The 18,268-nt window shown below is 39.4% G+C and overlaps 1 protein-coding gene across 1 annotated transcript in view; it reads left to right on the forward strand.

The window, feature by feature from the left end:
* Window positions 1-3,389: 3,389 nt before the first annotated feature.
* Window positions 3,390-18,268, forward strand: part of LOC108250047 (sodium- and chloride-dependent transporter XTRP3) — a 39,474-nt gene continuing 24,595 nt past the window's right edge. Inside the window, exon 1 of the mRNA XM_017439745.3 lies at window positions 3,390-3,614. Within this exon, the coding sequence (XP_017295234.1) occupies window positions 3,491-3,614 (124 nt within the window). The 5' untranslated portion in view covers window positions 3,390-3,490. The remainder of the gene's footprint in view (window positions 3,615-18,268) is intronic.

Below are 18,268 nucleotides of genomic sequence, written 5' to 3' on the forward strand. Positions count from 1 at the left end.
AAAGTACCTATTTAATATTGATTAAAAATAACTCTTAAGAAGTTAAAAGAAGTACTCTGTGAGAGTTAATATTAAAATCTAACACTGAATTAGTGTTAGTAAGTGTTAAATTATTAACTCGAGGAGATTTGATATTTGACACTTTATAAGAGTTAAGGTACCAACTCTCCAAAAAGAGTTAAATTAACACTTTCTGGTGTGGACCCATATAGACACTTTAAAAGTGTTGAAATCAAATCTGACAGTGTTAATCTGGGCCTCCTGGATTTGCTGTGTGTGTACACTAATACTCTGTCAGAGCAAGAGTATTAGATTGGCTTCACTCAAGTCAGTTTTCATGCCACCCCGGCATGAACTGTGTGTTAAGTTTAACTACCAGGTATTTTTGGTGGCCTTCCCTGTCAGCAGATGTGAAGGAGTTCGTGGCAGCCTGTCCCACATGTGCCCGGTTCAAGAGCGTTAACCGACCCCCTGCAGGCCTTTCACAGCCACTGCCAGTTCCCAGTCGTCCATGGTCCCATGTAGCATTGGACTTTGTCACAGGCCTGCCCCCGTCCCAAGGTAACACCGTCATTCTTACCGTCATCGACCGATTTTCCAAATCAGCACACTTCATTCCTCTACCCAAGCTCCCCTCAGCCTTCGAGACAGCTCAACTTATGATCCAACATGTGTTCCGCATGTGGATGTAGTATCCAACCGAGGGCCCCAGTTTGCATCTCAAGTATGGAAGTCCTTCTGCAACGCCCTCGAAGCCAAGGTGAGTCTCACATCTGGGTACCACCCACAGTCCAACGGGAAAACAGAGCGCTGTAATCAAGAGCTGGAAGTCGCCCTCAGATGTTTGGCCAGCGATAACCAGTCCACTTGGAGCAAACAACTTGCCTGGATTGAGTACGCTCACAACACCCACGTCTCATCTGCCACGGGCATGTCTCCTTTCGAGGCCTCCTTGGGTTACAACCCCCCGTTGTTCCCCATGTTCGAGTCTGAGATCTCTGTTCCATCGGTCCAGTCACATCAACGCAGGTGTCGTAGGATCTGGAGACAAACAAAGCGTGCACTCATGAGGACCGCCAAACAGAACAAAAGAAGTGCAGATCGTCATCGCTCCACTATCCCTGCTTATCAGGTCAGAGACAGAGTTTGGTTATCCACCAGAGACATTCAACTAAAAGACACATCGAAGAAACTGGCCTCTCGATTCATTGGTCTCTTCCCGGTTGAACGTCTCATCAATCCCACCTCTGTCCGTCTCACTCTTCCAGCGCATCCATCCCACGTTTCATGTGTCCCAGCTGAAACCAGTGGTTGAAAGTCCACTTAGCCCACTTACCATCTTCCCCCCTCCTGCCCGTCTGATTGATAATCATCCTGCTTTCACAGTGAACCGCATCCTGGACGTCAGACGTAGGGGCAGAGGTTTTCAATACCTTGTGGACTGGGAAGGCTACGGACCAGAAGAACGATCATGGGTTCCCAGGTCCTTTATTTTAGACCCAACATTAATTTCTGATTTCTACAGGGCTCAACCAGAGAGGCGTCCCAGATCGCCAAGAGGCGATCGTTGAGGGGGAGGTACTGTGAGGATCTGGGAGTTTTGTCCTCGCCCTCATGGCAGTTCCACTAACTCTCCTTCCCCAGCTGTAGCTGATTCACCTGATGAACAGCACTTGCATCCTTTCTAATTTTTTTGTTAAAAAACAAAGTTGTGAAATGGGCATAAAATTTGAAAGGACAGATGAGTCAAGGTTAGGTTTCTTTACCAACAACTGAACAACTGCATGTTTAAAATCTACTGGCACAACTCCTGAACTGAGACTGCCATTAAAAATTGCTAAAATGTCATGTTATTAACTATTTTCTCCAGCTGATTAAAACACAGGCTCAAACCGATAAAAGACAGCAAAACTCATGATGCTGGTGGATGGTTCATGTGAAGGCTGACTGATCAGTTATCTGAGGTTTTCTTGTTAATAAAAAAAACTGCAGAAACTTTTCACAGGTTACGGAGGAGTTATCAAGTATTGTAGATGGAACAGAGTTAAAAGCTTAATTACAGTAAAGCTGCCCACAAAATACAATAAAAACAGGAAAGAAGGCATTGAACAGTAACTTCAAACTGTAAACACAATAAGAAAAAGACAAGATGGTGACAAAACAACAGGAAAAAATGTATTATTTTTATGTACTGATGCTAAGTAGATCCTTCACTTTGTGTCACATTAAATTACTATAATCTGGGAGTTGAGTCAGTCCAAATTCAGGAAGATAATGGACGATTTCAGGCACATTGGGCTGGAGTATTCAGCAAGAAACAGGAAAGAGTTTTTCTCATAATGCTCAAATATATTATTTATACACAAGTGTCAGTCTTTATAAAGTGTTCTCAGTTCCTATGTTTTTTAAATGTATACTTAATGTATATTGTTGAACTTTTGATTTAGTGTTATTGACAGTGTAATAAAAAGATTGAAACCTTTTGTCCTTAGATTATTTGGTGTTATAGGGCTTTTTGCTCTCCAACCTTGTTTGTTTATTGAAGTAATAATAGTATACAACAGTTTTGTTGCAGTTGACCAACTGATTACTACAACACAAATGCAAGCATGTAAATGTGTCATTATTGAGGTTGTGTATTAAGGAGAAGGTAGGAATGTTACATTGTTGTTTTCAAAAGATTAGGCAGTCCTCAAAAGAACTCAACAGTGGGATTAAAAAAAAATCTCACTCTAGATCTAGAACCCAGTTTTAAAAAAGGCTCTTGGGGGCTCCTTATTTATTCCTGTATGTTTTATTCCTGTGTGGACAGGACTTAACTCCTGCCATTGATGTGGGCTGATGTGGTGTGTGTGTGTGTGTAAAAATATGTATTTATTAAAAACAATCTTTGGGGGTGGGGTATTTCAGGTAGTAAGGAATATAAAAAGGATGAATGCATTTTTAGCTGGCTATATTTTCATTGAAATAAGTTGAACATGTTCTTTTTTTCAGGTCAGGTTCACGTGTTGGCTGATGTTGGTATTTTTCCACTGAAGACAAGGCAGCCTCATTTAAATATTTATATTATCCTCCCAGTCCCTCCCTCCTGAGTGATCCTCTGAATGACGGCAGCTTCACAATCTCTCCCAGGGGTAGTATTTATACATCAGTACATCTAATCCTAGTTCATATGGAAATCTAAATTTAGTCAAACCAGTCTCCAGATGAAAATATGGAATATAATACGTGCAAAGTAAAGTTTTCATCCTGTGAAGAGAACTCCATTTCCCAGCAGCCCCAGTGCAGCCTGTCCGTCCCCCTGCCTCAGACCCTCCCCTGGCCAGCCCACCCGCTCCTCGCTGATTTAAAGCCGGTGCTCGGGACTCCTGGACTGGCTGTGCCGCTGCTCCTGCTCCTGCTCCTGGTCCTGGTCCTGCTGCTGCTGCTCCTGGTCCTGGTCCTGGTCCTGCTCCTGCTCCGAACCCTCAGCTCTCACCCGAAGGCAGACATGGAGAAAGATGTCAGGGATAACTGGGAGAACCCCACGCAGTTTATTCTCGCCTGCGTTTCTTATGCTGTAGGTCTGGGGAACGTCTGGAGGTTCCCCTATCTCTGTCAGATGCACGGTGGAGGTAAGAGCTTAATTGTTCAGGTCCAGTTCGGTTTCTGCTTTCTACAAGAATGGGGTTGTAATGTGTTGGGTAAAGCCACTAATCTGATTAATTCTGAACAAAGTGTAACTCTGAGCAGCTTCCTCTTCAGTCTGTTTCCGTCACCTCATCAGATGAACACATGTCAGATCCAGTCAGAAAGATGAACCTGGATGTTTGAAAGCTTCACAAACAAGTAATGTGTGGGTGATTAGTTGATTTATTGTGAGCCAGTGAGAGTGGGCTCCATCCTCCGGCCGACTGGAACTTCTCTGGTAAATTTCCATGAGGACCAGGAGACTCTCAGCTATTGTTTGCATACAGTTGTCTCATACACACGTTTCATTATAAACCACAGGCAAGAATCTGTAATAATGAAGACAGAAAAACATGATAGGTACTGACTGAAGGGGAGCAGGAGGTTATCTGTGCAAGAAAAAATCAAAGACAAGGACTTCACTTTAAAGATTATTTATTAATCTTTAAAGTGGCAGGAAAATTCTTTTGAGTAAATCATTATTAAACTAACATTCTGACCCTTAAACTGAGCCCAAAACAGTAATAAACAGTGTTCGACACAGATAGTAAAGTTATTATTAGCTGATTATTAGTGTAATGTTAGGAACTGATCCCTAATATTAAATGTTTGTTCAGACAGGGCCAATTTATAAAAAATTATAAAAAATAAGAACCACTGGCTGGATAGTGGAGCGGTGTGTGTGTGTGTTTGTCTTTCTGTGTCTTTTGGCATCAAGAAAAATGCAACAACTGAACATTTACCAGACAAACATACAGGCCAGTTTATAAAATGGAATTCAGTCAATTTAAATTCTTTGGTGATACCAATTTTGATGGCATGATACTATAATTACATAGTTTTACTTGTGGCCAAGTTTGAAAAAATAACACTTGTAGCTGTATTATTTATTTTATTAATACAAAATAAAACAGAGCAATATTTAGGTAAAATAAAGTGCAGTAGTCTGTATATAGTTTATTGTTCAAGCATTGCTGCATCGTAAATAATAGATAAATACAAATATTGAAGGGGAAAAAATATTTTATTGTCCTCAGCATTCCATCAAACAATAAAAGGAATTCTAAAGACAATAACTGTATGATTTTACCTGTTTTTTGTCTTATTTCCATAATTTGTATTTAAATATAATTTCACTTTAAAATAAAAAGTTGTCCAAATTAATAGACAAAAACTAGCTTAAACAACATTTGATTTTTTAATTTCAATCCCATTATTTTGTGTGGTTGTTCACATACTTTAAATGTGATCATCATCAGACTCCAGAGTGAACAGTCCACGGCCCTGAACAACATGTGACATCACACACACAAGTGAGAATGACTTTTACTCATTCGGAAACAGGAGCAATTCACTGAAATACGATTTGCCACTAATGTTGGTGTAGATTCTCAGTCATCCAGGACATATTAATCTAAAAGTTTTTTTTTTGAAAAAACAACTGGATTGACAATGGTATTGATAATATCAATATTTGAATCGATCCACATACCCCTACTTCAATGACATTAAAATCAAATTCAGTGCAACATGACCATTCAGACTGAGGTTTGAAAAACATCAGATATGTTTAGATTAGATTAGATTCAACTTTATTGTCATTACACATGTACAAGTACAAGCCAACAAAATGCACTCTGGCATCTAACCAGTAGTTCATAAAACTGCAAGTGCACAGTATATATTATTGTATTACTAACATGAAGATGATAAACATTTATGCGGGTAGGATAGATCATGTATGGATTAAAGTGTTATAAATACACCAAGTGGATGGCTGTTTGCATCTTGAGTTATGTGCAGTATAGTTTATAAATATAATATACAGTGGTATGTACAATGTGAATACTATGATACAGTAAATACAGAGGAGTGATTAGGGGTCTTAAAAGGTGACCAAGTTCAATAAGGAGACAGCTCTGGGGAAATAGCTGTTTTTCAGTCTGCTGTTTTTTTTTTAATTTAATTTCCCTCTGGGATAAATAAAGTATTTTTGAATTGAATTGACTTTTGGTCCAGATGCTCCTGAAGTGACTACCAGAGGGCAATAGAGTATAGGCACGGTGAGAGGAGTCCTTGAGAATGCTGTGAGCTCAGTGCATCCAGCATTTCCTCTGAATGTGTGGAAGTGGAGACCCTTCAGTGAGCTGGGCTGTCTTCACCACCCACTGCGCTCTCTTGTGGTCCGAGACAGTGCAGTTCAGTTCCTGAACCATATCAGTCACACAGCAGTGAAAGTTCAGCAGGACAGCTGGGAGTATTTATACTATATACTTTTATTTTGCTTAGATTTTTAGTATGTTTTTTAGGCTTTATTGGGTTTTACAGTGTTAGTTCAGTCATGTTTACTTGTTTCTTCTTCGTTGTCTGTTTTATGGTGCTTGGTAGACCAGCTGAAGGTGCATTTACCCCCAGCTGCTGGACTGAGTGTGAAGCAGAATTACTTATCATTGACCATTGTTTCCCTCAGTCATTCTCACCAGTTCTTCATCTGCTCCTTAAGCTCAATTTATACTCCACAAGAAATGAAGAAATCTGTTCTCTGAGACAGCTGTGGGAACAAAATGACATTTATTTGCTCTCCTACAAGCACCGAGAACCAGTTCTTAACCCAAGATCTTTTCTACCCTGCGATTTTGCATCAACCAGTCTCACCAGATGTACGATAATTAACATATTTATACGATAGTTTTAGGGTCTATACACTATAAAAGCCCAAGTATACGGTAGTTGTGGCCTTTCCATTCACTGAAAAACCCCACATATCATCAGAAAATCTGATCTGACCAGCCAGACTGTGTGCTTACAAGGTGCGCAATTTTTGTGACAAACAGCAAATAATTTATTGACACTGTGAAAGATATTTTACAGCTTATGAAGATATTCTTTGAAACATATTTTAATGAAAACAAATGGCTCATTAGAAGCCTGTGACAAATTTTCTATCATGTGACTTGGGTAGTGAATTTATCTGTCGAAACATCACAAGAGTTTAATTAATTTATTTATTTTTCTAAAGGACAAGAGATAGTTTAGGAATCTGTTTTTTTCTGTTAAAATAGTTTATAGACAACTATTTACAACCAGGGAGCTGTTTATCTTACAGGTGTGTCCAGAGGTTTACCAGTGATAAGAACTACTTTTATCAGTCAAACAGAGACTGGTATAATGTCAAAGAGCTGACATCAGTATTATGTGTGGCTGGAATACATTTGTCTGCTAAAACATAAGTTATCAGCACAGAGTGAAGGGGATGAAGCTAATATTAGCTCATTTACTGATGAACAGAACCAGCATAATCACTGAACTGACCAGTTTCTAAAACTTTATGGACTGTGCAGTCCTTTTATATATAAAACATTACAGAAAAATGAAAGCACCATGAAACTGTTGACAGACTGCTTGTTGACAGGAAGTTGTTTTAACTCTTACTGAGTCGCTGTGTTTCTGCTTCTCTTTGATTTCTGTCAAGTTTCACTTTCTGTTAGCTGCACTGCTCTGAATTAGTTTATTGGTTTTGTTTGTTTGTTTTTGTTGTTTTGTGGTTAGCTTTGAGTTTCTCCAGCTGCAGTGTAGGCATTTCTTTGACAAGAACAGCTGTACTTTTAATCTGCAGCCAAATGAAAGTGCAAGTTTATCAACAGGAATAGAGGAGCCTGATAAGTGACAACTCTGTCTCTTATTCTACTTTTAGACGGTCTAAGAACCACAATAAACCTTTATGAGAGTGAAATGCTCTGTCAGGAAAATATGGCACAATAAGATCCCTAATACAAGATGGAGCTTGGTTGCTGAGAGCTCTGAATGTTAACGACCAATTTCTTGGTTTTTATGTTTTTCTGAATTTGACAGGAAGTCGATGGAGTGAAGGTAAAACTGGAGAAATCTGATCTCTCCTTCTAACTCTCATCAGAACTCTGGCAGCAGCATTTTGGATCAACTTTTTACCTTTTTGTTTGGGACACCTAAATAATGAAGAATTACAATAGTCCAGCCTGCACGTGACAAATGCATGGACCAGTTTTTTTGCATCATTTTGAGACGAGATGTTTCTAAGTTTAGTGATATTATATAGGTGGAGGAAAGGTCCTGGTAACATTTTAACGTGGGGGTTTAAAGACATATTCTGATAAAAAATAACACCAAGGATTTTAGAACTGGAGGCCAAATTAATGCCACCCAGAGGAAGTGAAAGGCTGCAAAGTTTCTTCCTACATTGCTCTGGTTCAAAAACCGCTACCTTGGTCTTGTCTGAGTTTAAGAGTTATCCAAGTTTTTGTCTTTGAGAAATGCTTGTAATCTAGATAACTGATTGGATTCTTTGGGTTTCATGGATAAACACAACTATCATCAGCATAACAATGAAAATTTATCCCATAGCTTTATGTAGTGGAAGCAAATTTTACATTCAGTAAAATGTTAACCCCTTTAGTCACTGCCTGACCAGTGGTCAGGCATCAACTGCTCTGTTATAAATTTGACTTGGTTTTTAACTTCTGAAAACTTTTTCTAAAATGCATTTCAGTTGTTAGCTGCAGAAAACAAACAGCTTTAGTTCTGGCAGAGATTGTCACTCATTGTGGGCAGTTGTTCTGTTTGAATGGGGAGAATTGTTATGCTTGGATGGGGATTTTTTTGGATAGAGAATTTGTTCTGTTTTCAGTGCTCATTCACAGCTCATTGAACGATGAGTTCACACCTGTAATGCCTCTACTCATATGAACCTTCCAACCAAAGTCAGTATGGACTCAAGGTTAAACCAGTAAGGTTGTGTTTAACTGACAGAAAGAAATGTAATGGCTTTAAAATGTGGTAATTAAGTTCTTTCAGTCAGACAACTCGCAGATGAATGTTTAAATATTTTTATTGTCAAATTGTAACATGCCATGAAGTGATGAGAGTATCTTAACCCTGGCCATAGGAGTGCAGAGTGTTTGACCTCTGAGCTCACAGGTGAATGCTGGGGTAGTGGAAGGACTGAACAGAGGTAAGCAGCAGCAGAGCGTGAGGCGGTAGGACACCAGCAGTGAACCAGTAGCAGCAGAGTAAGGCAGGAAGTTTGCAGCTTAAATAGACTGCCCACAATGGTAAGCTAAGCTTGACAGGAGTGTGAGTTTGAGAACATGTACTGCAGTGGTGCAGCTCCAGGTGTCTGCCTGAACTAGCTTGCAGGCCTGCCTTATTTGTTACTAAGAAATCCTATTCCTATATCTGAAAAACAAATGATAAATTCTACTTAAGGATATTAGAGAAAACAAAAAAATTTAAGTTTATCTGTCATATGATTCAACATCTTGTTGGAATTTATGAATCTTGTAAAATTCAACACTTGGCAAAAGATGTACAGAGAAAGACATAAATTGTTACCAGAAAATATAAAAAAGAACAGGGGTTATGAGCTAAAAGGAGAGCTAAATTAAAAGAAAAACAAAGTACAGACAACAATGAAGGACATGTCCTCAACACTGTGGAGTGAATTTGTGGAACTGCATGCAAGACAATTTATAAAGGTGCATAAATATAATGCAGTTCAAAAATTCAATAAAAAACATTTATAAGCAGTATATGAAAATACATGGTGTTAACTATTTAAACTACAATTTTGACACTGACTGCATATTTGGGCACACCCAGATATCCACTGGGTATATAAAATAAATATAACTACCCACTAGGAGATATAAAGGTTGAATTGTACTCAAAATTTAGGTTGTACAATTGTATGTGAGTTAAATAGAGGTTGTAAATATCAAGCTTTACTTTCTTCTACCCCTTTTTGAACAGTAAAACATATGTACTGGTTTGTTATTATTTTTACCAATTGCAGTCTACTGAGTTTGATAGACGTCGTAAATTTGGCATTAATATTATGCTTTTTGTACACACTAAAACTGCTGGGTTAAAAACAACCCAATTTGTAACCCAGCACCGGGTGGTTTTTAATTCTGCAGGGTCAGTTTGACCCAGAGCTTGTTTAAGTTTTTTTCCCCAAAAAATAGGTTATAATGATTAATTTGCTGAATTTGAGCCACAAAAAAGTTGAGTTTAAAAGAACAACCCATAATCTGTTCCTTTAGATAATTACAACTTGGAATGCTGCTAGCTAGCTGGCGCTAACTGCTATAAGCATAAACTAACTAACACCAACTAATGTTTCGTAAGGAACCCAAACTCACTGTCTAATACTGCTAATTAAAGTTATTAGGCTCTTTAGAGACACAGACAAGTCCATCTTTATGCTGCCTCTGGCAGTTCATAAATCACTGAAAGAGCCGACCACGTCTCGCACACATGTGAGCTTTCAGAAATGAAGCCAGCATTGCGGAACCAAAAGAGGCATGGAGCAGAACTCAACTGCATTGATGTGGAGGACTTTTTTTAACTAAATGCAAAGTTGCTGCTTGTCATTATCAGTCTTCCCTTGGTAAGAAAACTATTGTTTAATTCCACGACTAGGTGGTCGCACTAACAAGGTGTCATCACTTCATCACATTATTGAGCCACAAATTAATTCCCTGAGGTGTTTTGTGAAAGACCCTGTTAACAAAGCCAATAAAGTTATTTATTCTTACAAGTTGTTAGGTCTAGTCAGGTCCAATTTGGTCAACTTCTGGCTTAAAATGTGAGACTGTGAAGAATGACGCAGCTCATCTTTGACCCAAACACTGGGTCAAACCTTTTCAGCTAATATTTTGTTAAACCAACCCAACCTTTGACCCAACAGCTTTAACCCAGCAATTGAGTTGTCAAAATAAAATGGTTTTTAATGTGTATATTTCATGTTTATTTGGTTTTTAAACTAAATTTAATTTAGTTTAATCAACTGCAACTTTCTCAGCCAGTTCTAATGCTTAAAGTTTTTACTTTTAGTTTGGTTAAATTTGTTTTATTTTTAAGAACTATTAGTGTAACCTAAATAATCATAATTTCTTATAAAAAATATTTTTGTAGGATTCCAATAAAACAGAGTAAAATTAACTTTTATACTTCCTCTTAGCTGTAACGACTTTCAGGCTGTTTGTCTGGAAATCAAAAAAAACAGAACTCTCATAATGATGAGATTTGTGGCTGTATATTCCTGGACATTTTTTAACCACAAAGGTTTTTTTTCATCCATTTCTTAACTTTTGGCACAACTAAACAAGAACTAAACAACTAAACAGTCAATAAAAAAACAGATGTCCAAGCAGGTTCACATAAAATGTATCATTTCAGGAGAGGCGATGCTTTAAAATAGAACAGTGTTGAAAATATGATTGGACGTTGCGACACAGAGGTTTGGTTGGCAGCCAGCCTCTGCTGGTGTGGAGGTCAGAATGAAAACATTGGAGATATCACTGTGGCCAGAAGGTTGTGCCTGTCATGGTTGTCGTCCCTGAAGCAGGTGGTAGACACCCCGGGTGAGGGCTATCCCAGAACTATAATTCTGTTTCCTTTTTCCAGTAGCCTACTTTGACCTTTTCCACAATTAAATGAAAGGTCAGATAATTAAATAAATAAAAAAGGACTTTTCCTTTAAAAAGCTTATTAGTACAAATCTTGATTATGAAGAAAACCAAGTTTTCATGAATAGTTTTTATAAAATTAGTTTCTCAAAACCAAAAACTGGTTTTATAGTTAATCGTTTTGATTACAGAAACTGCCTCAACAAAACAAACAAGAAGTGATGTTCAGTGATGACAGGATTGATTCTAATAGCTTATTATTTAAATGATACTTAGATTGATTAGCTTGTTTCCTAGTTCTCTAATCACTTAACACATACAGTATAAAAATCATTTAATCTTTTTCAGCATTATTCAGTTATCACCATCAGAGTTACAGGCAGCATCTCCTTAAGACTTTTTTTTAACAAAGAAGGAAGTTATGTAGGTCTATTAGGACTGCAACATAAGGGGAATGGGCCCCAACATTCTACTTCTGGAATTCCATTTATAATGGGAGGATTGTCTCGGGTGTTTGAAAACAACAAACAACAAAAAGCATTACTCTTCATATAAAAATAATATCTGTGAGAGCAAATCCAATCTAGATGGGAAATCAGACATTATGAAAATGAGATCATATGGGAGAGTTTGCTTCAAGTGGGAGGGGAATGGTAGGAACTCAGGGTTTCTTTCAGTAAACCTGTCAGTGAGCAGGTTTATTTCAGAGTTTGTTACCAAGGTGACAGAGTTTCCCTCACCTCCGTAAACAACTTCTTTAACTCCTGGAATGAACTCATTTAATGAAACATGCAGAAAGTAGTCTTTGGAGCTACATCTACAACTGATTAACTTTTGGAGTCAATACCAATGCTGCGGTGGCAGCGTATCAACATTATCCAATACAAAAATGACTGTAACTAAGCCAATTTTACAGATATTGACATATTTACAATAATATGCATCTTCTGGTTTAACATTTACAGCAATATGCATTCATTCAAGGAATGTTGACCTCACCTCTTCCTTCAGTGAAAACATTCCCATCAGAGTCGATGCTGGTGCAGGAGGAAGTGTTCATCGCTGCCCTGATGAGTGAAGTTCTGACTGTGGTTTGGAAAGTTTCCACAATAGGTCATTTTGAGGAAAAAGGGTAAACTGGAAATACAGACATAATTTGTTATTCATTCAAAAATGTAATCTTGTTTGTTAAGTAACTATATTGATCCTGAGTTTGAAGACGAAAGCTGATGTTCAAAGTTTAATAACTGAACATTGTTGGATAATAAAATATGCCAAATGCAGTCCATATCAAATGTTGGTTCAGTTGAAAAACTGATGACGTTCATCAGGTAAAGGGTTATCAGTACAGCTGATAGTGTTAAAGAAGAAAAACTTTTTGTATTTGTATGTTCAGCAGAAAGCAGAGACCTCGTGGTTAGATAGGAGTTTAGTTTCTGAAACTCTGTGGCACCAGTGTGGTGCACTAAGCACATACCTAACTGCACCGTGCTGCTGGCTCAGCACGGTGCAGTTAGGACATCACTGATCTGGAACAACTTTAATTTCTCTGAACCAGGAAATCTAAGAAGATTAGCAAGCCCAAAATGGGCTGATTAAAGATTTTTACTGTTACTGACTGCTGATGCATGACCTGAGGACAGGATTTAATAAAATAGCTAGAGCAATTGCATTTTATGCAAAATGCATTGTGAATGCTGAATGACTGGTGAAATTTGACAAAGGAATTTTTAACCAAACAAAACAGTAGCTAAAAGCTAAAATTAGCAAAACTGTAGCTAAAAGAAGCTAAATGATAGCTAAAAGCCAAAAGCAGCATAAAAAGCCACAGGTAGACCAAATTTACTAAAGTAGATTTTAAAAGGAACAATATTTTTTACGAAATCTCAGTGTATTTATAATGGGAATTTTATTTTAAATAAAGGTAAATATTTTGAAGAAAATAAAGGTAAATATTTGGAAAAGTGTAAAACTTACAAATACCAAATGCCATAGCACACTATTCCTGATCGAGCCAAACATTTTGATATGTGAATGGCAAAAAAAGACAGAAGAAACTATATATATATATATATATATATTCCATATTAATCTAATTCAGCTTTAGTTTTCTGATAATCACATAGCAGAAAAGGTACTTTTCATCTGTACAGCAATAGAACATTCAGAATGAAGAATGTTTTTTTAATGCACCAAGTTAGTGATGGGAATGGCAGTTCTTTTGAGTGTACTGAATCCCTCGTCCACCGAATCCTGCAGTTCACACAATTTATTCGTACAGTGCACAAATAAACAGCACGACTTCCAGGACAGTACTAAGCATACGAATCATTCCTTGGTGGCAGTATGTTGTTTCTGCACATGTGCAAATGAGCAGTACGTTCACTGAATCCCTCCCCTGCCCTCTCTGACAGACTCCTCTCTGTGTAGCTGAACTTAGCGAGTACCACTACAGCAGCAAGCAGCAAATTCACTAAACGTAGCAAGAGTCCTCTTTCTTTTCTGCTTATTATTGCTACTATCTAAGGACCCTCCACCTCTCTGCTGCTGCGCCTTGTCCCACTGGGAGACTCAGTCACTCTTCTTCTGTCTCCTCTCCTCTCATTACTTTATGTTTCCCTCAGTCTGTCAAGATACAGTTGATGGGGCAGATGTGCGTTTATTTTCTTGAATCTTGACTCAACATTAGCAGTTAGTTTGGATAGGCGTATGCTGTTGCCAAAAGCCTGAAAGCAAATCCCCGCGAGGAGGAAACAGTTAGCATTACTCAGGACAGAGTCAGACAGTGTTTTGTTCACTGAGTGATACATGGAGTTTATTTGCAGTGAATGAATCTCAAGTCTTTTTCACCCAAGTGTCAACAACAGTCCCTCCCTGCCCACACGGCGCTGTGTTGTTTAGATTTATGTCATGAGTGAGTCACAGAACGTGGAAGTTCCACTCCTGCTGAACTCAACTGAACCATAAACATAAATGTCTATGAACTGAACTAAGTAAGGAACGAATCAGTGAATAAAGTGATTTGGTTCAGTTCGTTCACTCAGAAGATTTGTTCGTTTGAACGAATCGTTCATGAATGACACAACACTACACCAAATGGCATTTCAGATTACCTGGCCTTCTTGGAGTCTCTTGATGGTGCCCTGGGAGGGGTGCCCTCTGGGGATTTTTTTGTTCTCCTGGGTGACTTCAGTCCCCATGTAGCCAATGACGAAGTTATCTGGAGGGGGTGATTGGGAGGAACAGCCTTCCTGATCTAAACCTGAGTGGTGTTCTGTTATTGGACTTCTGTGCTAGATATGGGCTGTATATAACCAACACTATGTTCAAGCATAGGGTGGTTCATAAGTGTACTTGGTACCAGGCCACCTTAGGCCAAAGGTCGATGATCAATTTTGTAATTGTGTCATCAGACCTGCAGCCCTATGTTTTGGACACTCAGGTAAAGAGAGGCTGAGCTGTCAACTGATCACCACCTGGTGGTGAGGGGGATCCGATGGCAGGGGAGGCTGCTGGACAGACCTGGTAAATCTAAACAATTAGTAAAGGTGAATGTCTAGTGGATCCCCCTGTTCATAAGATCTTTAATTCACACCTCCGGGAGAGTTTTTCATGTGTCCCAGGGAAGGTCAAGGACATGGAACCCCACAGGTGCTGCTGTAGTATGGGGTGCCTGGGTTGCTTTTGAGGGCTATCTGATCCCTGTATAACCAAAGCAGGAGCTGTGTCTGCATTTTTGACACAGAGTCAAGCTCATTTTCGGTGTGGGTTGGGCTCCACTAGGGCTGTCCCTTGTCTCCGATCCTGTTTGTGGTGTTAATGGATAGAATCTTGAGGCACAGTCATGGAGTCCCAATGTGTGGAGTGTGTCTGGTTCCCAAACAACTCTACACATTGGGATGGTTCACAGCCAAGTGTGAACTGGAAATGAGTGGAATGCTCTCTCCGGGTTGGGAGTGAGTCCACTTGGTGAAGTTCAAGTATCTGTGAGTCTTGTTCACGAGTGATGGTAGGATGGACGGGGCCTTGTCTGCAGTAATAAAGGGTTTGCTTCAATCAGTCGTGGTGAAGAAAGAGAAGAGTCGAAAAGCAAAACTCTCAATTTACCAGTCCATCCACATTACAACCCTTACCTATGGCCATGAGGTTTGGATCATGACCAAAAGACTGGATACAAGTGGCTGAAATCAGCTTCCTTCGTAGGGGGAGCAGGCTCAGTCTTAGAGATAAGGTGAGGATCTCCATCATCTGGGGGGAGGTCGAAATAGAGTCACTGCTCCTTTGCACTGAACGGAGCCAGTTGAGGTGGTTCGGGCATCTGGTTAGGATGCCTCCCTTTGGGAGTTTTTCAGACATGTCCCACTGAAGAAGAGACCTCAGGGCAGACCCAGAACTCACTGGAGGGATTATGTATCTTCTCTGGAGGAGGACCTGGAGAGTGTCGCTGAGGAAAGGGATGCTTGGGTTTCACTCTTGGGGCCGTTGCCACTGCAACCTGACCACGGTTAAGCAGTAGACAATGGAGATGGGGATGTTTTCTGATTTTGAACTTTGCTTTCAGCTTTTCACAGACTTGAACAGAATGGTCCAAAAAAGTGGATATGTGCAGTGAGCAGCAGTTATGTGTATAAAAAAGCCTTGATAATGTTATAGGTCAGAGGAGAATGTGCAGACTGGTTTGAGATGACAGAAGACAACATTAGCTCAAATAACCACTTGTTACAAAGAAAGGTTTGCAGAACACTGTCTCTGAGCACACAATCTTGAAGCAGATTGGCTGCAGTGGCAGAAGACCACACCTGGTGCTACTTCTGTCAGCTAAGAACAGGAATCTGGGGCGACAGTTCACACAGGCTCACCAAAAATGGACAATAAGAGATTGGAAAAACATTGCCTGGTTTGATGAGTCTCCGTAAACCATAGAAGTGGTTGTATTTTAAAACATCAGTAGATCAGCAGTTTCTGAAATACTCAGACCAGCCTGTCTTGCCCCACAAACACGCCACATTCAAAGTCACTTAAATCCCCTTCCTTCCCCATTCTGATGCTTAGTTTGAACTTCAACAAGTTGTCTTCACCATGTATACATGCTTAAAGGTATTGAGTTGCTGCCATGCGGCCGATGGCTGATTAGCTATTTGTGTTAACAAGCAAATGAACAGGTTGACCTAATAATGTGTCCAGTGAGTGTATGTGATGTAACAGTCATGATGCATTCCTGTTATGTATGTATATTATTTATGTTGCGCATGTATTGGTTTGTAGGCTGGAAAAGTTATAGCGTACTACGGTGTTAGCATGACGTAGGCTATGTTGTCATTGACTTCAAGTAAAGTCCAAACCAAACCCAAATCAGAAATTTGCACATCACTTTATTCCAGGCCCATGTTTGTGGAACTAATTACAAGTAGAAAATGTTGGTTTGATGTTGGTACACATCATGTGACTGGACACAGTAATAAACTATGTGAAAACGTTGTTTATATGGGATGATATGTCATTTTTGCTAGTTGTTAGGCATAACTAGAACACAGAAAACAGAACACTGAGAAACTCACACACAGACCAGGGTAAAAAGGTAAGTGGTTTATTGTTGAGAGTCTGTTAAGAGTCTTAGGAAAGAGCTGTGGGAGAAGATCATAGGCGAGTACCGAGTTATTTAGTAAGCAGACTGAATAAACTTCCTCTTACTGGTGTGTCTTTATTGTCCAAGTTCTGAGGGGAAGTGTCAGGCTGTGGTTCTGTGCTCAGGTGGAAAATGTCATAATGAGTTGTGTGGGTGTTGTGCATGAGAGCAGACTGGTGGAGGAGGGGAGGCTGAGTCCGATAAACTACATTTCCAATATGTTCCAGGAAGATTTGTCATGGAGGAGACAGGGAGTCTCTGACCTGCAGGAGAAGATAGTGTTTGTAACAAACAGTCCACTGGAGAACTGAGAGGAAAGTCAGCCTTATAAAGGGTAGCTATAGATTCGGATCAGGTGGAGTAGCTTTGCTCAGCACAATACCTGTAATGACACGTAAAGCCAGAAGATGGAGCCAGAAACACACAAAACCCAACATGCTGATTGTAAACAGGTTAAAAAAATGTTTGTGACATTTACTTTGAAATACGAAGTTACAATTAAAGATATCACTCTATATATTGTCCAACACCACACTATCTACGCAGCAGCAGCCACATGACATTGGGATGAGCAACATATTTATGTGGTACATCTGTCAAGAACTAAAAAAGTAAAAAACAGCTAAACTTGTATTCTGTAGTCGTAGATGTTTTGCTTGTCATTCGAGGAAATTTATCAATTCCAAATTGGAGAGTGTGGCATTTCAAGCTGTTAACTGTATGAGGCGCTCTGTTTATGCAGCTAAATTTACATGCAGATTAATCTGATGAAGGACGGGGTGTGAGGGACGCCATTCGTGTCAAGACTTTAAACAGAGGTGATGTTAGATTTTAGGTAAAAAAACAAAAACTAAAAATGGAGCCTGATACCAAGTCTTTTTTACTCTATGTCATGCATGTGACCAAAGCATCTCTGTTGTGAACTAGGTAAACCAAGACCCTAATGCCTCTGTGGTGTGAGGTGAGTGAAACCAATCTGCATGTCATTTATCTCATAAATGAAGCATCTCGTGCAGTTTAAAGCTCCACACTCCAATTTTAAATTGAGAAAGCTCCCTGCATGGATGACTGAGAAGCCACATCAGGATTTGTCAAGAACTAGTGTCTCTAACAAGACACAATAAATAGAATGAGCAATAGTATTGTTTGTTACACATAAAAGTTCCACAAACATACCAAATTTTCATGCCACTTCAAACAGAGCATTAGCATGGCATTAGATGAGAATTTATGTTATTGTTGAGTCACTGCCATGTAACTTTCATGACCAGAGATATATGCAGGGGTGGAAATCAGCCCCCGCCACCGGCCAAATGCGGGTAAATATTTGAAGTGGCGGGTGAATTTGATCAACACACACGCCACTGTGGCGGGTTGGCAATTTGAACAGAAAGGTGTTATTTGTCCTCCTGACATATAGGGGGCAGCAATGTGCTCGAGTTGCTGCTAAATGCAAGAAGGAGAAAAGTTTAGCAGACACTCTTTACCAGTTGGTGGCGGTATTGATTCCTTCAGTTGTTTACCAACC

This window comes from Kryptolebias marmoratus, linkage group LG16, assembly GCF_001649575.2.
Source record: "Kryptolebias marmoratus isolate JLee-2015 linkage group LG16, ASM164957v2, whole genome shotgun sequence".
Lineage (NCBI taxonomy): Eukaryota > Metazoa > Chordata > Actinopteri > Cyprinodontiformes > Rivulidae > Kryptolebias > Kryptolebias marmoratus.